We start from the raw sequence: 20,043 nt of genomic DNA on the forward strand, positions 1-20,043 counted from the left end.
ACAGATGTTTTAAATTTGATGAAAGTTACTGGTAGTGTAAAACCCACGCGTGAGAAACTTGCAGTTTTGACATTTGATGAAATGAAAGTTCAAAGTCAATATGAGTATGATGTTAAAGCAGACCAGGTAGTGGGCAAACATGAACAAATGCAAGTGGCTATGGTCCGAGGGCTGTATGGAAATTGGAAACAACCAATATACATTGGCTTTGACCAAAAAATGACAAAAACCTTACTGTTAGAAATTATCACCAAGCTTCACGAAGCTGGATATCTTGTTGTATCAACAGTTTGTGACATGGGTGGAGGGAACATGGGGTTGTGGCGTGAACTTGGAGTAAATATTAACAGAAATTGGTTTTATCATCCTAGTGTTAGTGAACAATTAATTTACTGCTTCGCAGATGCACCCCATGCACTAAAATTAATTCGAAACTGGCTTTTGGACAAGGGATTTATTCTGGAAGATGGGGATGTTGATGTAAATAGAAAACCTTTAGACGAATTACTAAAATTAGACTTTAACGAACTTAAAATGTGTCACAAACTAAGAGCAATTCATTTGGAATGCCGAGGGCCAACAAGGCAAAATGTAAAACTAGCTGCTCAGCTGTTATCTAACAATGTTTCAAAAGCATTATATTCAATTTACATTTCCAAAAAACAAAGTCATTCTTCAGATGAAAATCTTGAAGACTACCAAAATCTATCCAAATTCATAGAAAAGGTCAATGCGTGGTTTCAAATTTTCAATTCCTACACTGAAAATGATCCTGTTAAAATTAAATGTGCGTTTGGTGTTCATTTAACAGAGCAGTTAGAGGCATTAAATGAAATGTCTAATCTAATAGATGACATGAGGTGTAAAGGAACGAAATGCCTACAAATTTTTCAAAAAGGGTTGCTGATCTCTATTAAGTCTCTTAAAGACTTATATTTTGACCTTAAAAATAAATTTGGCTATAAATATATCTTAACTCATCGTTTAAATCAAGACTGCCTCGAGAATTTTTTCTCTCAGGTTCGTACTAGAGGAGGCTTAAATGATCACCCAACGCCTCTTAATTCAATATACCGAATTAGAATGATTATACTGGGAAAAAATCCTGGTGTATGTCACCAAAATAGCAATACGTCTGATTTAAGCCAATCTGAGTATCTTTCTAGTGATATTGTAAATTCTCCATCTTTTCAGGAAGGAGAATATGTTTTAGCTAGTGCCTTTAAAAAAGCCTCAATAGAACCTATTAATCCAGATTGCAGCACAGCTGCAGATCTTAATAGTTTGATTGATGACAATAAAACATATTTAGCAAATAGTGACTCATCAAAAACTATTAAGAATACTAATGAATTGGACGAGAGTGATTTTTCAAAGTTGGAGGAAAATGGTATTGAGCTTTGCGCGGGTTGGCTAGCGAAAAAGCATAACAAAAAGTTTCCTGATTTGAACTTAACTGAAACTAAAACACTCTCGGACCATAGTTATGAGTTGCCATCTTGGGCAAATTTTTTATCTTACGGAGGCTTAGCAATCCCATCCTCTTCATTTTTAGCAACTGTTAATACATTCGAATCAGTTTTTAGATCTTATCTACCACAGTTTTCCCTTTCAAACGAGCCAAATCTAGTCAAAAATATCAGTGATTTAATTTTGCAAAGTTCTTCATTACCCAAGGAATTAGTACAATCTTTTGTGAAGTTAAGAGTATTCATTAGAATAAAATTCCTTAATAATGTCAAAAAAACAGATGCTGAAAATGGTGACAGTGGTCGGAAAAAGGCCAAAAAATTGAACAAGATAATTCATTAGTTTCACCCGCTTAAGAGTTTAGCCTATCTTATTTGAAATGCTTCTTAAAATACCATTAACTTTTGCCTTTTAAAACTGTGATATGAAATAAGAATCTTTTAAATTTACTTGTTTCCGTTTTCGAGAAACTAGGCTCCAAGCCATATTGCCCTTTAAATTCTGTGATAAGCATTATCATATCAAATAATAAAACAATAAATCTAATAAAAGATTAACTTATGTTCCTAGAAATAATTCTCCAAGTCAAACTACCTTTCATCTGTTATGCTAAAGATTCATATTTATTATTTAATAAACATATGTTCCTAGAAATGATTCTACAAGTCAGACTACCTTTCATCTGTTACGTTAAAGATTCATATTTATTATTTAATAAAAAAATGTTCCTAGAAATGATTCTACAAGTCAGACTAACTTTCATCTGTTATGTTAAAGATTCATATTTAATAAAAAAAAGTGTTTATTAGCAACGAATGTTTGTGTTTATTCCAGAATTACATCAGTTTTCTTGAATATATCCAACGTAATCTCGCTATGTAGACAAAATATATTGCAATAATTAACCACAATAATTTACATTGCTTTAAATTGGTTTGTTTCAAATTCTGAAACATGTAAACTATTGTAGTTTGTGCATTCAATTTCAATATCCAATTATCCATTCTTTACCTTAAATTTGCAAAGTTTAGCCATTGGGGTTGTAAAGTTCAGTACTACAATGGATGGGGAATATAATTGAAAATTATTCAACGATAAACAGAAAAAAAAACACTTCTCTCTCATATTTTAAAGCCCTAAAAGAAAAAATAACTAAATATCCTTAAATTTGAATAATCAAATACCCTTGGGCCTTGGCAATAGCAAAAAAGTCAAAAACACCATGGTCAATTATTCGGCGTTCAGCCTCCTAAATTCAACAATATTATTGAAAATAATGTAATAAAAACTCTTCCCTCGAACATTTTGCACGTAAAAATAACAAAAAATGGGATGAAAATAGTTTGAAAACTTTGAAATTGCTTCCCTATTCGTATAATCAATGGCCTTGACAAGCAAAAACAAACATTCTTCCCCCTCGGGGGTCTCTCGGTGACGTCAGACCAACCGCCCGCGAAAATTTGAAAATTCCGAAACTCGATCGAGCACCCCTTGGGCTTCTCCCTCACCTTATACGTTTTAAATTAGCTTTTCCCCTTCAAATTAACTCTTATTTTGTATCCGTAATTAATTATTTAATTAAAACAGTAACCATACCGTACGATGATGATTAATGGGGTTTTTTGAGATAAATATAGAAATTAAGCAGCGACAAAACAGTCTTTATCTTTAGCTTTTCTTTGACGAAAACATCCCGTTTTAAAATCTGATTTCTTTTTTCCACATAGAAAATTTATTCATACCGACACAAATTGTTGATATTTTTAGGTTTTAAATGTAAATCTCGCGAAAGTTCTTTAATATGACACCCATATACAGGAAAACAACAAACATTATAATGAGAAAGTGACGTTACTGCGCCCCCGACAATTTTTCCCCCGGGTGGCGCCAAATCCCTCTATAATTCGTTCAGTAAAGCAATAAAATGACCGATCCTTTGAGAAAACTAAGCGTACCCATGAACATACCGGTTAATTTGGTTTTTAGTACTGAACGCGCTGTAAGTCTCACGTAACTCGGTCCCTTTAAAGTTTAAATGCCCCGGGAAAGGCTGTTGTTGTTTTGATCCAATTTAATATGGAATTTTTTGTAATAATTTAACTTGAAATTAATTATGAATAAGAATTGTGCAAAAGTATCTCTAAATTCATCTTTAATTAGAGAAACCGTTAAAATTTCTGCCACGATTCATTACGAAAAGTTCACGTTTACCTTAAGCCTTGGTGAAAACAAAGTCTGAACTCTGAACTCTGGTTTGAAGGCATGTAAGTGACAAATCGAATGAAAACGCACGTGTTAGATATAAATATAATACTTTATTATAAAATTAAATAATTATTACATGAGGTGAAGTGACAGTAGTCGGGAATATCGTAGAAATGTGTTTAGTACGACGTGTGAAAAACTTAAACGCTATTAGCTAATTAGACTACCTTTTTTGTACAAAAGTGACTACGATATCCTCAATTAGGGACCACCAGGTCCGGGGTTTTAAGCTTCACTATCCCCTATGGCGCGAAGAGACATCAGGGTCATGGGGGTCCCGCAAACGTTGACCCTCAAAACCCCGGGTTGGCTAGTCACTCCGTGGTCCACGTTAGCTACATTAGCCAAGACCAATTGATCTTTTTCGGGCATCAGTCTGACGTAGGTGTCGGGAGAATGATTGACATCCTTTTCGCAAGTACTCGCGCTTGTAATTGTCGTGACTACGTGGGGTTGGCTATGTTGTTGATAAGTACGCTTTTGGGCGCCAGCTACAAACCACCAAATGGCCACTCCACACCCAACAACGCAAGCTACCACCAATAAGATTAGCAGCGACATTTGTCCAATCAGTTGAGAATCTGCAAAAATTTATCGATCTTCTAGATAAACGAGTGTTTAGTATCATTGGAAAGGGGGGGGGGAGAAAATAATTTCCTCCTAGCTCAGAGTTCTGCGAAGTGAATAGGTTTTAATAAGAGCATAAGTTTATAAGATATGTTCCATAAGTATGACAGTAGCTGTACTTCGTAACTTACTGAGAGCTAGTTCATGACAAGCTCTCATTAACCAGTGACACACTTATGGAACATATCTTATAAACTTATGATAAGAGAGGAGTGATTTTCTAAATAGCTTCATTTCTCGATCGGTGATCGTTGTAACGACAAGTATTTAATATCGTTGAAAAGGGAAGAACTAGGGCTATGGCGTATTCAAAGAATTTTCGCGTATCACTTATAATTGCAGAGAAGTAGCTTACCAGTTTTTTGCGGCGCATTTCCCAAGAGACCCATTCTGGCGGTTTGTTCGGCCAATATCCTATCGTCACCCACGTGATGTTGTCTGTAGTTATCGTAGGTGAATAGTTCGTTCGGATCCGCGGCAGCCTTATCGTTCTCGTCGATGAGATTCTTTCGAGTCAATCCCCTGCCGCTGCCGGTCTCGCCCACTTCTTTCGAGGAGGCCTTTCGCAAGTTTTTCCGCATATTGACCCTTAAAAAAAGAGGAGGCGGGCGGTCCGATTTTGGGTTCGAGTCAACCTACTCGGACACTATATAAAACTTACGTCGCTTGAATCGTGAATGTTTCGGGCAAAAAGTTGCAAACTACCAAAAATCTCTTAGAGTTGTGAGTGACTATATCCTTGTTTTCGTGAACTATAATGTTCGTTTCGATCCTCGAGTTGTTCTGAAAAACGATACACCATTGTTTAAATTAAACAATCCTTGCCGCTAGAGTCCACACTCCACAGTGTCCGGGTTACGAGAATTAAACGCCTACCATAGTTTTACTTCCGCATTGCGAGTGCAAAATTCTCAGAGTGTAAACATTCTGATCGCTGGACTTATTGCCGTAAACGGCGCAGTTATCGTCCAGGGTATCTTCTACGGCAATTTTTCCGTTAAAGTAAGGTCCAGTGTTGACCACCACGTCGGAGGTGTTGGACAAACACCTACTCGCGCGAGCCGAGACTAAACGAAGACCAAAATCAATTATAAAACTCGGTATCGGTGTACAGTGGGCGGTAAATACTCACATCCCATAGTATGTACTAGGATACTCCTGGCCCTGGGTGGGGCCCCGTCGGGACTCTGAGGTCTGTAACCCGCCTGGTCAAAGAGGTTCCCGGAACCAGAGTAGTAAACCGGTCTTCCCTCCGGGTGTTCGGGATGGATGGGGTCATCGGGGACCACGGTGAACGTGTAGTTGGTCGTCATTCTCAGGTCGTTCATGACGGCCTCGTATCGTCCTCTGGACACTTCCTCGATGGTGTCGTGGTGCGGGGGGTCACCGCCATTTAGCTCTTCGACGAGGTTTTTCGAATCCAGGGATAAATGTCGTTCCCTGCAACGCGTTTTCACGTTCCAAATGGACAATTCGCAGACTCTGACCATAAAACCGGATGCTTCCGGGTTGCGTAGGTATTTCCATCGGAGTTTGACCGCTCTATAGCTCGGTTCGCCCGATAGTTCGGATACTTCCGCGGGAAGAGGAAGAGCTACCAAAGAATAGAATTCTCAATCAATTGATTCGCGACGCTGACCGTTTAGAACGCGCTTCCATTGATAAAATATCAATTTAAAATTTGTCATTTCGTTTATTCGTATATAACCGAGGTAAATATTTGGAAAACGTACCTCTGTAAGGTCGCCCGAATTGACCTTTAACCTCATTCGCTAATATAATCACGAATGGAACCAGTAAGGCTAGTTTCGTACTAAATTTACTTCTCCAAGACTTCATTCTGTCGAATAAAATTTGTAAAGATTGTTTACAAACATATCGAGTCAAAGAAATTGAGAAAACGCGGAAATATTCCGACAACCGTTCGTTTTTGCCGCAACAAGAGACGATCACTTGGTAGTTACAACTCGAAAGCGCAATTATGATTTGACAAAACCGGACGTTGTTTTTGGGTGGATAAACGAACCGAAATATAAATTTTAAATTCAAACATACTAGACCTATTATTATTATTTTTTGTCCCCGACACCATTGAATTGGTGTCTCTCTCTCTCTCTCACTGTGTGTGTGTGTGTGTGTGTGTGTGTGTTTGGTATAAGCGTTGGAGCTTGGAGGGGATATAGAAATTTTGGCCAAAATCTTTCGGGCATGCATCCGTTCCCCTTTATCCTAATTATTTCACTGCTCCTTTTGTTAAGTGAAACGCGGCTCTTTGTCAAATACGTTTGCGAGGATAGGGGGCCGTCGGATAGCACCCTTTTCTAATACCGCATTCCACCCCGATACTGTCAAAGGCATTCCAGTGCCCTTACCCCGTAAATTCAATTATTTCGGATGATGTATCCTTTTCCTACTCTGATAATAATTGCCTCGCCTACATAATTCTCGTTATCAAAATGATTAGTTTAAATCCTTTCGCGCCATCAACTTACTAATTAACTATAAATAATTAACGAACTCGATTATTAAAATTAGTGGAGTATTTTTAATTTGTTTGCGACCAATTGGAAATATTTTTATTACCTAAAAGTTAACTTTCAAATATTAGTTTTGAAAAAGTTCGATGATGAAAATGGTTAGTCTATTCGATCAAGTCCTTACTAATAGATTAATTAAAATTTGCTGGGATTTGAATTGTTGAAACATCTTAAGGTTAAATTTACGTAGTGACTTAACGACCAATTTAAGTTCCCAAACTCGTATATATTTTATTATATTATTTAAATGAAAATTACTTACTTTTGTTTACTGGCTGAATCGAATTAAAAATAACGGTTGGGATCGAATTAAAAATACTTTGAATTAATTCGAGATAACTATTGTTGGCATGACACGCTTAAATCTTTATTGATAACGAAGAAAACCAAAAGAGTACCGAGCGCGAGTACCAGAAAACGACTGAAGCGGTAAGAAACGGGTTAATAACGCGGCGGATTAAAAATTTATAGACTGAAAACTATCCGCTATCAAATTGAAGCCGCGGCCGATGATGAAGCTCTCTACCTTAATTCTGATTCTCTCTCTACTGTATATTGACCGGAACCCACTGCGAATCGGTAGCGGGCGCGCTAGATCTCATTTCCTCTCCTCGGATTCGATGATGATAATGATATTTGTGTCCCCGAAAAATTATCTCATTTTGATTATAGCGCATCCCCTACGTTACGTAGGAGGGTGGTTGCTTTTTGAAAATTTTAAAATTGCTCCCGATCCACTGTAAATGCTACTTTTAAGTCCCCTCCCCCCTGGCCCCCATCACACAAATGTTTAGCTTCCTTTAGTAAAACGAAACGAGGATGCTGTTACCGGTTATAGTTACATACCACGACTGTGTTTTTCTAAAACCCTCCTAAAATTATTATAAAAAGATCCGTTCGCACTGACGTAAATGTTTCCCAAGTTCGACTTAAAACTTTGTTTAAATACGGAGCCATAAGTTTGTCAATCTCTAGCAATGCGAAGTATAGGTAGTGTCATACTTATGGAACGTATCTTGTAAACTTATGGCGTAGTATGGATGGAGAGATGGAGAACCATTAAAAAGGTGGTAGGTTGGTGGTCCTGGTTGCCTTGGTTAACCTGGAACCGCGACCGCGTATTTAAATTTGGATAAAAGCAAAAACATCTTAGCAGGGCCGGCGAGGGGGGGGGGGGTGTTCTTTTTTCCTTTATTCATTTGTAAGTAGGTCGATTGTTCTTCTTAGTGGTCACGCAATTCTCGAGCGAGTGGCACCGGCCCGTTTCGTGGTTACAGTCACCCTCTAAAGCAAAGCCTACATTTCTTTAAACTAGACGCGACGTAATCTTCGAAGGAAGTCGAATCACCACGCAGTAGGTGAAGGTTTTTCAAAATTCCCTAAAATGTGTAGAGTATATCGTGTCAAGTTCAATTTGAATTTTCAATGTCAATGATTCTTGATATTATTTTTGACTATACTTAACAAACGTGGGCATCCAAAAAAGGTACTCGACCTTAGCCTAGTAGGAAGTTGACACCCTAAAACCACCCTCGTGTCTTCCGAAGATGGTAGGACGCGCCATACACCCACTAATTATTATATTACCGGCTTTAAAGGACTAACGCGACAGTTTATTAATATTCACTTTTCCGTCCAGTACGCGTTCAAATTATTTTCGTCTGACTATTCCTTTAGAGTTTTCAAACGTTTATAATCTGACCTTTTACGTTTCAATGCAACGCCGCCTTTCTTACGTCTTCTTTAATGAGTTTTGGAAATCCTAACTTAATTTGCTCGACTTTAAAATTCCTTCCAATAGACCATTCTTTTATGCTTAAATGTATATGATGATACGCCGTTTTAAAGTGTTTTTACGCTGTTTTATTGTGTTTTTACGTTGTTTTATTGTGTTTTTATGTTGTTTATAAAATAATATTTGAACAAATCATTACTATTTATGCTAATTATAATTATGTCTATGTTATAGAAACTTGATTGGTACCCTCTGGTTAAGTATAAGATCTACTACATTAAGAGCTAGTATTATATTTATAGTGTTAATTTAAGGTATTTTGTTATTAATTTAAAGATTAATTGAAAATTTAATTTGATTTTCGAAACAAGATGGTTATAATAGCGGTAAAATTACTGAAAAAATAATAATAATAAGGATTCCTTGTGTCGTCTCTATACTTTTTGGTACTATTATTTTTTCAGTAATTTTACTGCTATTTGCGGTGAAGAATCGTCATTTCTTTTATGGCCTCCGTACAATTACTTCTATTACAATATATTGTATCGATTTTTCCCGCAAATAGCAGTAAAATTACTGAAAAAAATAATAGTACCAAAAAGTATAGAGGCGACACAAGGAATCTTTATTATTATTATTTTTTCAGTAATTTTACCGCTATTATAACCATCTTGTTTCGAAAATCAAATTAAATTTTCAATTAATCTTTAAATTAATAACAAAATACCTTAAATTAACACTATAAATATAATACTACCTCTTAATGTATGAAATAATAATAATCGACACTTAGATAATTACTTTATAATTTTATTATTTTTAATTTGCAAAAACTAGGGCGAAATATTTGATTAATTTTCCAATCCATAATAATAATACAGATTACAATTTCAATAAACGCTGACTATGCATTTAATATTTTCTTTAATTATAATAAAATTATCTACCAAAGCACTCGAATTATATTCTCTTTATATAAAAACTAGTACAAGAAATATATATTTTGCGCAATACTGGGGCGGGGCGGGGGCGGGGCGAGGAATTAGCTATTAAAATAATTAACTACTTGGGATTAATTGTCGTTCGGGGTTATATAATTGTAAATAAGTCTTGTTCGGTTAAATTAATCCGTTTACATACAACAAAGTTACAAACCAAAAACAAATGGATTATAATATATAGTCTTTGAGGGGCTTGTTTTGCTCCCTTTAAATTTACCCCAAGCCGCTTAAACTATACGTAACCAGTCAAAAATACTACGTTTCTTTTTCATTTTGAGCAAAAATTATTTATTTATAACCGAAAATTTAATTCTGATACGCGAATATATATTTTGATTAATTTAATTAAAATGATATATACGAATTAAGTTTTATTTTAGCTAATAAATTATTGCTATTAAAAACTTTAAAAGCTTTAATTATTATAAAATAACTAAATTAAATACAGACTTATAAAAAATGCCTTAGAAAACGCCCCTGGTTAAAACTCGTTAAAATTTTAACCAAATTTTAGCACCAAAAATTAAACAAAAAAGAAAATAACCAGGAGATGTCCTTCGTTTCTTTTTCTTTTTATTAAAAAAAACATTAAACGCGAGAAAATTCCGTTGAATATTTCTATTAAAATTGTACGTAAATCTAAAAACGCTTCGCTAGAGTTTTTACACGAATTTGATATACCCGTCGAAATATATAATATCGTATATACTTTATAAAAAGCACGTTGTTGTTGTTGTTTATTAATTAAAAGACATAGGGGGCGGGGCTTAGCACGATGTACGATGACTACGGCGAATCTACACCATTCATATTTACATTACTATACAATTAATTATATAGCTCTTTTACAATAATGTAATTTATGTATATATATGAATAAAAAGTATATATTTATATATATTTATGTATATTTTGTTTGTTTTTTTGATATATATACACTGACAGTGGTATTAAAATTAATTAATTTCAAAGGGAGAATGAAAATGAGCGATTACTTAGCGCTAAAATCATCGTACTTAATTAGTTTTAATATTACGTAGCGTAGATAACTTAGGAGGCAATCTAACTCGTTTAAACTCCGCTATTTCAATTAACCTAATTGCATTTTAGTTATAAGTAATCGTTTTCATATTTTTTTAAACGCTCCCCTTAAAAAAATAAAGCACCAAAATTAAAGGAAGTTCAGTTCAGTTCGTTTCGTTTCGTTTGGAGGCGAAATCTGAGAGGAAATCGGCGGCACGCGCGCGAACTGTGGAACGACTCGGGTTGGGTGGGACTCCAATAATGGGGGGAGGAATAGTCGGACTCAATTGTAATTGGTTCGTCCGTAGTAGTCCTTGACAAATTACAATCGCGTCCGAGTATTCCTCCCCCTTTTTTTGGCGTCCCACCCAATCTAAGCCATTCCACACTTAACGCGCATGTCGATTTCTCTCACATTTCGCATCCCCCCCCATCATCTTTGTTTGTTTGTTTGTTTGTTTTATATATAAACGCGCGTTTAAATTCGCTAATCTCACTCTGATAATTATTTTCTCCCGCCGGTACATAAACAATATTAAAAACTATTAGGACAAGCGACCGCGCCGCGTGCAATAAGAAAAGATTTCTTTATCAAATGACTTACGCGGTGGCCCCCCGCGGGCCAGAGGGGGTGGGGGGAGCTCCAGTTCACTTTTTATTGGTGGCGTTAGCGTTAGCTCCTCCTCCCCCACGGGGTTTGATCGATTCCGATATCTGCCACATTGCTTCCTCGCATAAATAATCGTCAAAATTATTGAAGAATGTCAGGATATGTTCGTCTTTTTTGAACGAATATTGGCTGCAATGTTATACACACATTAAAGCTATCAGTCAGAATTCATAATTAATTAATTAAATAATATTAATAAGTAAACAAATAAATAAGTGAATAAATAATGAAACTAATAAATAAATAATATTAATTAGGAAATAAATAAATAATAAAATAAGTAAATAAATAAATAAATAAATAATAAAATAATAAATAAATAAATAAATAAATAAATAATAAAATAATAAATAAATAATAAATAATAAATAAATAATAAATAATAAATAAATAATAAATAATAAATAAATAATAAAATAAATAAATAATAAAATAAATAAATAAATAAATAATAAAATAAATAAATAATAAATAAATAAATAAATAAATAAATAAATAAATAATAAAATAATAAATAAATAATAAAATTGATTAATAAACAAGTGATCGGGTACTGCGCCCACCCTAATACCATAAATGGACTGGTCCAATTACCCAAAACTACTGCCCGGGGGGGGGGGGTTCTACGTTTCTATGTTTGGTCCTATAAGGCCTGTCAAGTTCAAACTGGTTGACAAAAGGGTTTTCACAAGTAGTAAAGAAAAAAGGGGGAGGAACCCTCCAACCCTTATCTCAGTTTAAAATTTTCCCTGAAAAACAACTAGTCCCACTTTTAATATTCAGCATGTAAAACCCTATGTCAAGGTTAAATTTCTTTGACCTAAACTAAGCGCTCCGTGGCAGTTTCATCCTGAGACAAACTAGGCAGGCCCAAGAAGAATGTCAAAATTTTCCCAGGCAGCGGGGGACCCATCCCATCCCATGGGGGGCGCTCCCATTTCATCCCATTACCAAATTTCCAGTTTGAATCGGGATTTGTAAGCCAATATGATTAGAGGGTAGTACTTACCACAATGAATTTTCCCGTGGGATGGATAGATAAACCACCTTTTATAGGCCTATTTATTTTATTGCTGAATAAACCAAACCAAACCAAAACTTAAAGAAAGATAAGAAAACCCCCCAAAAAACGTGACCATGTACCAAGTTTGAAATATTCTACAACATTAATTAATTAAATAAATAATCGATTGAAAATAATAATAATAATTGTTTCTTACCAATTGCGGAAGCGCCTCATATTTTCCAATATATTAAATTGTTGCCAACGCTTTGAGAAATTAATGTTGCCGTCGGGGAGCGTATTATTATTTCCTATATGTACAAACGTCAAATCTTGCAGAATTAATCCTCTAAAATAAGATTAAAAAAACAATTAATAAAATTCAGTTAATTAATTATTTATTTAATTAATTATTGAACTTACATATAAGGAATACACGGAGCTTCGGTTTCGGCCAAGGCTTGACGATAAGCTCTGAATGAAGAGGAACTATCGATCAAAGCGCAGTACTCTTTCAAACCCTAAATTAAATAATTAGAGTGGTTAATCGATGATAAAAATTAATTTAATTCAGATCAATAATAAATAATTAGGCTTATATTAGGCTTACCTCCGTTATATTACGTTGCCATTCTAATCGACGTATGGGAGCGGAATCAAGGGCCGAAAGAATGGCTAAATAGGAATTGAAATTATTCAACTTTCGCAAATGTTTCATGATTTTAATGAATTTGACGACGTAACGTTCGCGATCTTTCGCTTCGTCACGTTCCAGAATTCTCGATCGCGCCCTAAATTAAAATAATAATCGTAATTATAATAATTAATTAATTACGTTGAGAACATTTCGGACGACTCACCAATAAGACATTTTATTAAAATGTTCCGTAAAAGTCGTTAAATTCGGACTTAATTCTTCCTTCTGTTCTTGAGCCCATAAAAGCAATTCCGGAATCTACGCCAAATAACTCGGTGGTATAAGTTTAAATTTAAAATCCATTTAAATTAAATGAAATGACTTACCTCGATTTTTTGAAACAAATTGGCGTCTAAAAGCGTCATTTGCTCGGCTAAATGCTCGGATTTGAAATCGACTAAAAGTCCCTGATGAGTGGTCACTCCTAACGAAGATAAAAGGGGCGAAGCCGTTAAGGATTTATTTTTGGCTTCGCATTTCTCAATGACTCTTTGACGCAGAGCCTTGGCCACGTTCAATTCTCCGTGACTGACCAACTGGAAGATGAAGTCCATTAAACTTCGCAATAAACTATCCGACATATCTCCTAGACTAGAGTGGAGAATAAAAGAGAATTATTAACAAGTACTCGGACGAATTATTAAGCGACTAGCGTACCATAGATCATCGACAACTCTGACGAGCAAAGAGAAAGCGTTTCTAGCGGCTCGTTGCCTCATGTCAGAGAGTGGAATAAATCGATTGTAACGATACAGAAGCTTTTGAATCAAATCTTCCGGACTGACAAAAGTTCGGTAAGTGGTTAGAAACGCTTCTTGGAAAGAAAAGTCTGCAAAAGGAATGAAACTCGCTGTATTCCCACGAAAATGGCGTGTCTTTGAGGTGTCTTGGTAGTTACCATTTCTAGGGGGATTTGCTGCGTGAATGACGAGCGCGTCAGTAGACCCCCCTCGAACATCGGGACCTTCCTCTTCCGCTTTTTTGAGTATCAGATGATGAGTTACGTCTAGTTCATCCAAGGGACCTTGTTCCACTAGTTCTTGGCTTTCCTTACTCCAAAACTGAGATTCCGAAGAAGGTACGGCGATCGGAGATAATTGAACGTAATCCGACTGAGTAGACAAGGGTAATTGGGGCGAATGCTGCTGAGAAACGGGACTGGGTTGGCTCGATTCCTCGACGGGGGGAACGACGGCGATCTCTAACTTTCCACCACTCGCCTGAAGTGAAAAGATTAGATGATCCCGAAAAACAAAAAAAAGAGCTAAATAAAACTTTACCCTGTTCTTCTTGGGAGGCAAGGCGGGAGGCGTTACTGGCGTCACGGCTTTGTTGTTTTCAATGCCCAACGGTTTGGGTTCGTCATTGTCTAGACTGGTGTTAAACATGCCGGTAGCGCTAGTGGCGCTCAAACAGAGCGCGCTCTGATCGCCCCAACTACCTTGGCTACTTCGACTCTCGGAAAAGACGGAAGAGTCGTCGGAACTGGAGACGAATCCGGCGCTACTCGGAGCCAAACTGACGCCGCTGAAGCTTTGAAAAGAACTCGACTGTTGATATTGTTGTTGTTGCATGAAGGCCATTCCCGCCTGTTGCCATTGAGCTTGAACGACTTTATTGTAAGTGTGCATAGAATGACGGTAAAATTCTCCGTCGCTCGGTTGAGAACTGCCAAACATTTCCATGTAGGCCATGACGGGTTTCTTTTTGGGTGGAAGAGGCGGCCGCGAGTCGTCGAGAATGTTGCAGCTGCCCGTATGCAGGCTTCTTTGCTGTTGTTGTTCTTGAGCGTACCTCCAGCATAAGGTATTTCCCGATTGACTACCGGCCGCGCTTCCATTCGCCAACAAACACGACGAGACTGAAGTTGAAAAGCATTGAGGGTAATTGAACATCGATTGAGAATGAGTCAAATGACCGCAACGGGAATTTTCCCTGTTCATCGAGCAATGAAAATTCGCATTCTCGTTCGGAAGGTTAATCTGAAAAGATAAAAAAGACGCTTACTTCGCGATGAAGTCGTAATGACCTCGCGAGAAACCGGCAGTAAGTTTGCGAAAAACCGGATATAAAGTCCCGATAAACCGGACATAAAAGTCCCGAGAAATCGACTATAAAGTCCCGAGAAACCGACTATAAAGTCCCGATAAACCGGACATAAAGTCCCGAGAAACCGACTATAAAGTCCCGATAAACCGGACATAAAGTCCCGATAAACCGGACATAAAGTCCCGAGAAATCGACTATAAAGTCCCGATAAACCGGACATAAAGTCCCGAGAAACCGACTATAAAGTCCCGAGAAAGCGACTATAAAGTCCCGATAAACCGGACATAAAGTCCCGAGAAACCGACTATAAAGTCCCGAGAAAGCGACTATAAAGTCCCGATAAACCGGACATAAAGTCCCGAGAAACCGACTATAAAGTCCCGAGAAAGCGACTATAAAGTCCCGATAAACCGGACATAAAGTCCCGATAAACCGGACATAAAGTCCCGATAAACCGGACATAAAGTCCCGAGAAACCGGACATAAAGTCCCGAGAAACCGACTATAAAGTCCCGAGAAACCGACTATAAAGTCCCGAGACACCGACTATAAAGTCCCGAGAAACCGACTATAAAGTTCCGAGACACCGACTATAAAGTCCCGAGATACCGACTAAATAATCGCGAAACACCGGCAATAAAGTCGCGACCAACTCGCAGTTAGTTCTCGAGAAACATACAATAACTTCGCGAGAAACATACAATAACTTCGCGAGAAACATACAATAACTTCGCGAGAAACATACAATAACTTCGCGAGAAACATACAATAACTTCGCGAGAAACATACAATAACTTCGCGAGAAACATACAATAACTTCGCGAGAAACCAGCAATGAGACACTTAGGGGGTAAATTACCTCTGGAACTAGGTTATCATATTGCGAAGGCGTCCTATTTCTGACCATCCTCTGTTTGACTGGCAATGCGGGTGGAGGCGATGACGGCGAAGTGTTGCTAAAAATCTCATCGGTACTGGTGTCCAAGGACGCGCTTTGCATCTTTTGAAGCAAACTATCACCACTATCGTTTCCTCCCACTACACTGGTGAACATTTTACGTGAACTGGAGGTGGCCTGCGTCACTTTTCGCGACGAATAAGAAGTGGAAGAATAACTGATGGTCTTGGAGCCGCTATCGATCACGTCCATGGTTTTAAAGGAAGCGGTGGCCGACTCGTTCTGGAACTTTGTCCGATGATGAAAGATCCCGTTAGAAGGTGGATTCTTCATCAAGAGCAAATCGTCCGCCGAGTGATTTAGATTCGTTTCCATCGAATTCTCGTTGGTGACGAAAGGATCTTGAAATCCGTTCGTTAACCAATCTAGAGCGATCGGGTGTTGACTAATCTCGGGGAAAAAGGAATTGAGGGAAGCCAAACAAGAGTTGTTGGTGGCCGCCGCCGTCGATAAACTAACGTTGGACGTCGTTTCTAAACTGGCGCTACACATACTGGAAGAATGACATTGAGAAGTCTTTAAACTCCGATCGCCCGAACTTCCGCTTCTTTTTTTAGGAGGAAGAGGGGGAGCCGCGGAATCCACACTCTGACTATGATAATAAATGAACACGGAACCACACAAAATTAATAAATATTTATTGGGTTTTCTTTTGGGGACGGGGAAGGGGGGGGGGGTAATGAGAATCCAAAGAGTAATAAGAACCTAGTGTTGAGAGGGTTCCTTTCCGAAGGTAAAGGAGGTTTAGGAGGCGGAACGACTTTACTGAGAAGAGTGGGGCTCAATTCTCCATTCCTAGGAAGTGTGCTGCTGCTCAGAATACTGTCCGAGGAATTTGAATGATGAAGCGAAGACTTTGTAGAGTGATTATTGCGCGAAGGTAATGAGGAATTGTGACTGCCTTGGAAATTGTGACTTCCTTCCCTCGTAAAATTTGTTTCTTTTAGAATTTCTTTTTCTCTGGGTGTTAAAGGAAGCGCTTCCGGTTGTGTCCTATAATAATTTTACGGATTAAAATTATTCGGTTTTAACCTTTAAATGGGAGTACAAATCCTTACGTTTCAGCCTTTGGACTATAAACACCATTTTGAGCAATTCCATTTGAATTGCGAGAAGTTTCCTTAGGGACAATAGCTTGTTTTTCCATTGATAGTTTAACGAGAGCCTAGTAATAATATTTAATTAAAAAAAAATATTTCACGGTTTTTATTTTAAATTTCGGGGATATTTACTTTCACGGCCTCTTGAACGGCATTGACAACTTCTCCCATGTTTTCTTTATTAGGCACCGTATTTTGACATAAAAAAATCTCATCAGACCATCGAATAAGTTCGGCTAGACTTTGAAAAACTTGGTTAGTGGCCGCTTTAAGTTCGGGACTTTGATCTTTAATGGCGGGTGAGCAATTGCAAAGAGTCGTGTAAATAGCCAAAACTGTTTCTAGAGTGACTGTGGCTGACCCTGATAACATTTCGAGCTTATCCTTTTTAATCACGTCTTGTAGGTAAGTCAAGCTTTTCGTTAATTGATTTAAGTGATTAAACACGCAATTTACATCCTAAATGGCAATAGATTTGTATAATCAATCGAGTAGAATATTGACAATGACAAATATATGAAAAACACCAACCTTATTCTTTTTACCATCAATTTCATCGTGGTTTTTCGAGGATTTGTGCTTGCCAGATTGTTCCGACTGAGTATGATGGTGACCTTTTTGGGGGGAACTAGATCTAGGCATATTAGGACCTCTAATTTGGCTGATCTTTCCGAAGAAGTCCTCTTTAAAAGACCTGGCTCTTCTAGCTAGTCTGCCTCCGCGGGGATGAGAATCTATTGACAATTTTTATATTATACCACAACTGTTCTTAAATAACACTTAAAATATGTTTAAATTGTACCCCTTCAAGTCAGAGGTTGGGTTAACGTCTTGAGGGACAATGGTATGAAATGTTTTTACATACCTGACTTCTCGGCTTTTGAAGACATCCTGTTTGGTAAGGAATTTTACTGATACAACTAGATGCTGCGATAAAAAACACGCGAATTGATTCAATTGAATAAGTCAAGGAAAACTAGTTTAAAACAGTGTTAAAACTTAAGTTTAAAAGGCCTAACGAAATCAATATTGAAGTTCATCGTAAGTTTACTTACGAGTGTTTGGTTGTGGAGATATTCATATTTATTTTGCGGGTGTTTGTAGCTACATTAACCAATTGTAGGACTTAATTTAACATGGTCTATAATTAATTACGCATTACGTGGGTTTATTAGAGAAACCGAGGACGAAACTTGGGCGTCATGATTCATTTTTAATTTTTTTCAATTTCCTTCGACGTCTGTCCGTCTGCAATCCGAAACTCCCGCCATGACCGTCAGATGGCGACAGCCACCTACTTTTTTTTTCTAATTTTACAATTATTGGCGGAATTTTTAAAATTACTTAAAGGCATGATTTTTGTTTAGCCCGCATCTTGAATTTACATTGGGCTTGGTGTTTCTGAGTAGGATTAGAATGATTAACGGCAATTTTAAAATAGGGCTTGCCAAGGACCTTGATTTTGCAGGATCATCAATGGATACGTCGTAATTTTAATAATCGTTCTCAAAAATTCATCAAAATTCTTTACAACGCCCTAGCTTTACCAATTATTGACTACGCCTCCCCCATATGGACACCGTCGTCCTCTTCCAGCATTACCACCCTGCAAAAGGCTCAAAATAAATTCACTAAATTAACCAACAAACTTGAGAAACTCCCAGCCCCTACAAGATTATCGAAACTCCAAATCGACCCAGTCCACACGCGTCATTTAATTAATAATCTCTGTCTTTTACACGATTTCTTTAACAATAAGCTCGCGCTGGATATCGATACATTCTTCCAACCGGCACCCTTATCCTCTACTAGGGGTCACTCCCTTAAAATACTAAAACCCAGAGTGTTGACCTCAGTCCGTCAACATCACTTTACAAGCTCGGTCATCTCTGATTGGAACGCACTCCCAGAATCAATAATCTCTATCCCTATAAGGTCTAAATTCCGCGCTGCACTTTCTCAACATTTTCACTTGTAATCCAATGCACTAGTCACTCCCCCCACTCGTCCTGGAAATTCCTTCATTAATTAATTACCTACAACCCCATGGTAGTTAAATCTTAAATTAGTATATACTCTCATGACCAATTCTTCTATTCCTATATTTTAATTAAATCCCCTCAAGCGCTTGGTCACCTTAAATTCTCAATATTTGTTTACTATTCTCAAGTCAAATTATTAACTAATTACCTATAAGCACTTTGTTCACTTCGATCTTAATTATTGTTTACTGTCTCATTTTATAATCGTTACCAAACTCATGTTTAAAACCTTTAATTAATCTTAAAATCTGTTTGCTATCCTCCTGTTTAAAATCTTTATTTAATTATACATATGCACTGTTCATTTAATTTCTAATATTTGTCTACTATTCTCAATTTCTCATGTCAAAATTCAAATCATTCCGTCCGTACCACAAAAGCCTAAGGCTTGCATGTACGTTGCTAGTCCAAATAAATAAATAAATAAACAAACGGCGTATCTACTGAAATTTTTGATAACCATGTCCGAGATCCGCCCTTCTCGCGATGATTGTAAGCCCCGCCCATCCGGTCTCCCCCGCCAATATGTAATCCATCCCTTGGCTGGTTAACCTTCAAAGTCTCTCTCTATGTCTGTAAATCTATCGAGTCGACCTTTCTAAGCCCCCGGGATCGAAAGACTTTGCATACTTGACGAGGGGAAACTTGCCAACCTCCTCCGAGTTTACCCGGACTAGTCATGACGCGAGAATGTTTACGACTGGTGGTTGCGAACTCGAGCGTTTTTGGCGCGAGGGGAAAACTGAAAAACAAGAATGGTTCGAGACAGTATCGAGGGTTTAACAACTAGGTAATTACTCGACGGCAATAAGAAGCGGTGGTGTAGTTGAAATTCGGGGTACCTTCGGTTGAGAACGAATAGACGA

At 37.3% G+C, this 20,043-nt stretch overlaps 2 protein-coding genes and 1 long non-coding RNA gene across 3 annotated transcripts; all 3 read right to left on the reverse strand.

The window, feature by feature from the left end:
• Positions 1-2,254: 2,254 nt before the first annotated feature.
• Positions 2,255-2,964, reverse strand: LOC149709685 (uncharacterized). The gene is made up of 2 exons (XR_016376044.1): positions 2,482-2,964; positions 2,255-2,417 (listed from the first exon to the last, which is right to left on the reverse strand). It is a non-coding gene; the product is annotated as an uncharacterized LOC149709685 (long non-coding RNA).
• Positions 2,965-3,724: 760 nt separating this feature from the next.
• Positions 3,725-6,576, reverse strand: LOC149709686 (uncharacterized). Its single transcript, XM_089857231.1, has 6 exons — positions 6,096-6,576; positions 5,495-5,956; positions 5,239-5,429; positions 5,024-5,145; positions 4,718-4,950; positions 3,725-4,316 (listed from the first exon to the last, which is right to left on the reverse strand). Exons 1-6 carry the CDS (start codon positions 6,574-6,576, stop codon positions 3,961-3,963), a joined length of 1,845 nt encoding a protein of 614 aa, XP_089713357.1. The 3' UTR covers positions 3,725-3,960.
• Positions 6,577-9,428: 2,852 nt separating this feature from the next.
• Positions 9,429-18,421, reverse strand: C3G (C3G guanyl-nucleotide exchange factor). Its single transcript, XM_089857283.1, has 16 exons — positions 18,191-18,421; positions 18,001-18,062; positions 17,667-17,869; positions 17,268-17,594; positions 17,094-17,200; positions 16,741-17,028; positions 15,937-16,627; positions 14,309-15,010; positions 13,927-14,248; positions 13,686-13,857; positions 13,355-13,619; positions 13,192-13,286; positions 12,942-13,122; positions 12,755-12,852; positions 12,549-12,680; positions 9,429-11,457 (listed from the first exon to the last, which is right to left on the reverse strand). Exons 2-16 carry the CDS (start codon positions 18,023-18,025, stop codon positions 11,307-11,309), a joined length of 3,759 nt encoding a protein of 1,252 aa, XP_089713409.1. The 5' UTR covers positions 18,026-18,062; positions 18,191-18,421; the 3' UTR covers positions 9,429-11,306.
• Between the last annotated feature and the right edge of the window lie 1,622 nt (positions 18,422-20,043).

Source organism: Phalangium opilio, unplaced genomic scaffold (assembly GCF_054372755.1).
Source record: "Phalangium opilio isolate 3A_F unplaced genomic scaffold, DU_Popi_V2 ptg000011l_1, whole genome shotgun sequence".
Lineage (NCBI taxonomy): Eukaryota > Metazoa > Arthropoda > Arachnida > Opiliones > Phalangiidae > Phalangium > Phalangium opilio.

Bases quoted from the DNA above. Each gene is read 5' to 3' on its own strand.
- LOC149709686 (XM_089857231.1), bottom strand. From the start codon at position 6,576: ATGCATGCCCGAAAGATTTTGGCCAAAATTTCTATATCCCCTCCAAGC. The intron at 5,146-5,238 runs GTAGGCGTTTAA...ATCGTTTTTCAG, and splicing joins AATGCGGAAGTAAAACTATG to AACAACTCGAGGATCGAAAC. The intron at 4,317-4,717 runs GTAAGCTACTTC...AAATTTTTGCAG, and splicing joins AAATGCGCCGCAAAAAACTG to ATTCTCAACTGATTGGACAA.
- C3G (XM_089857283.1), bottom strand. From the start codon at position 18,025: ATGTCTTCAAAAGCCGAGAAGTCAG. The intron at 17,201-17,267 runs GTAAATATCCCC...TATTATTACTAG, and splicing joins CCGTTCAAGAGGCCGTGAAA to GCTCTCGTTAAACTATCAAT. The intron at 14,249-14,308 runs GTAAAGTTTTAT...TTTTCACTTCAG, and splicing joins TGCCTCCCAAGAAGAACAGG to GCGAGTGGTGGAAAGTTAGA.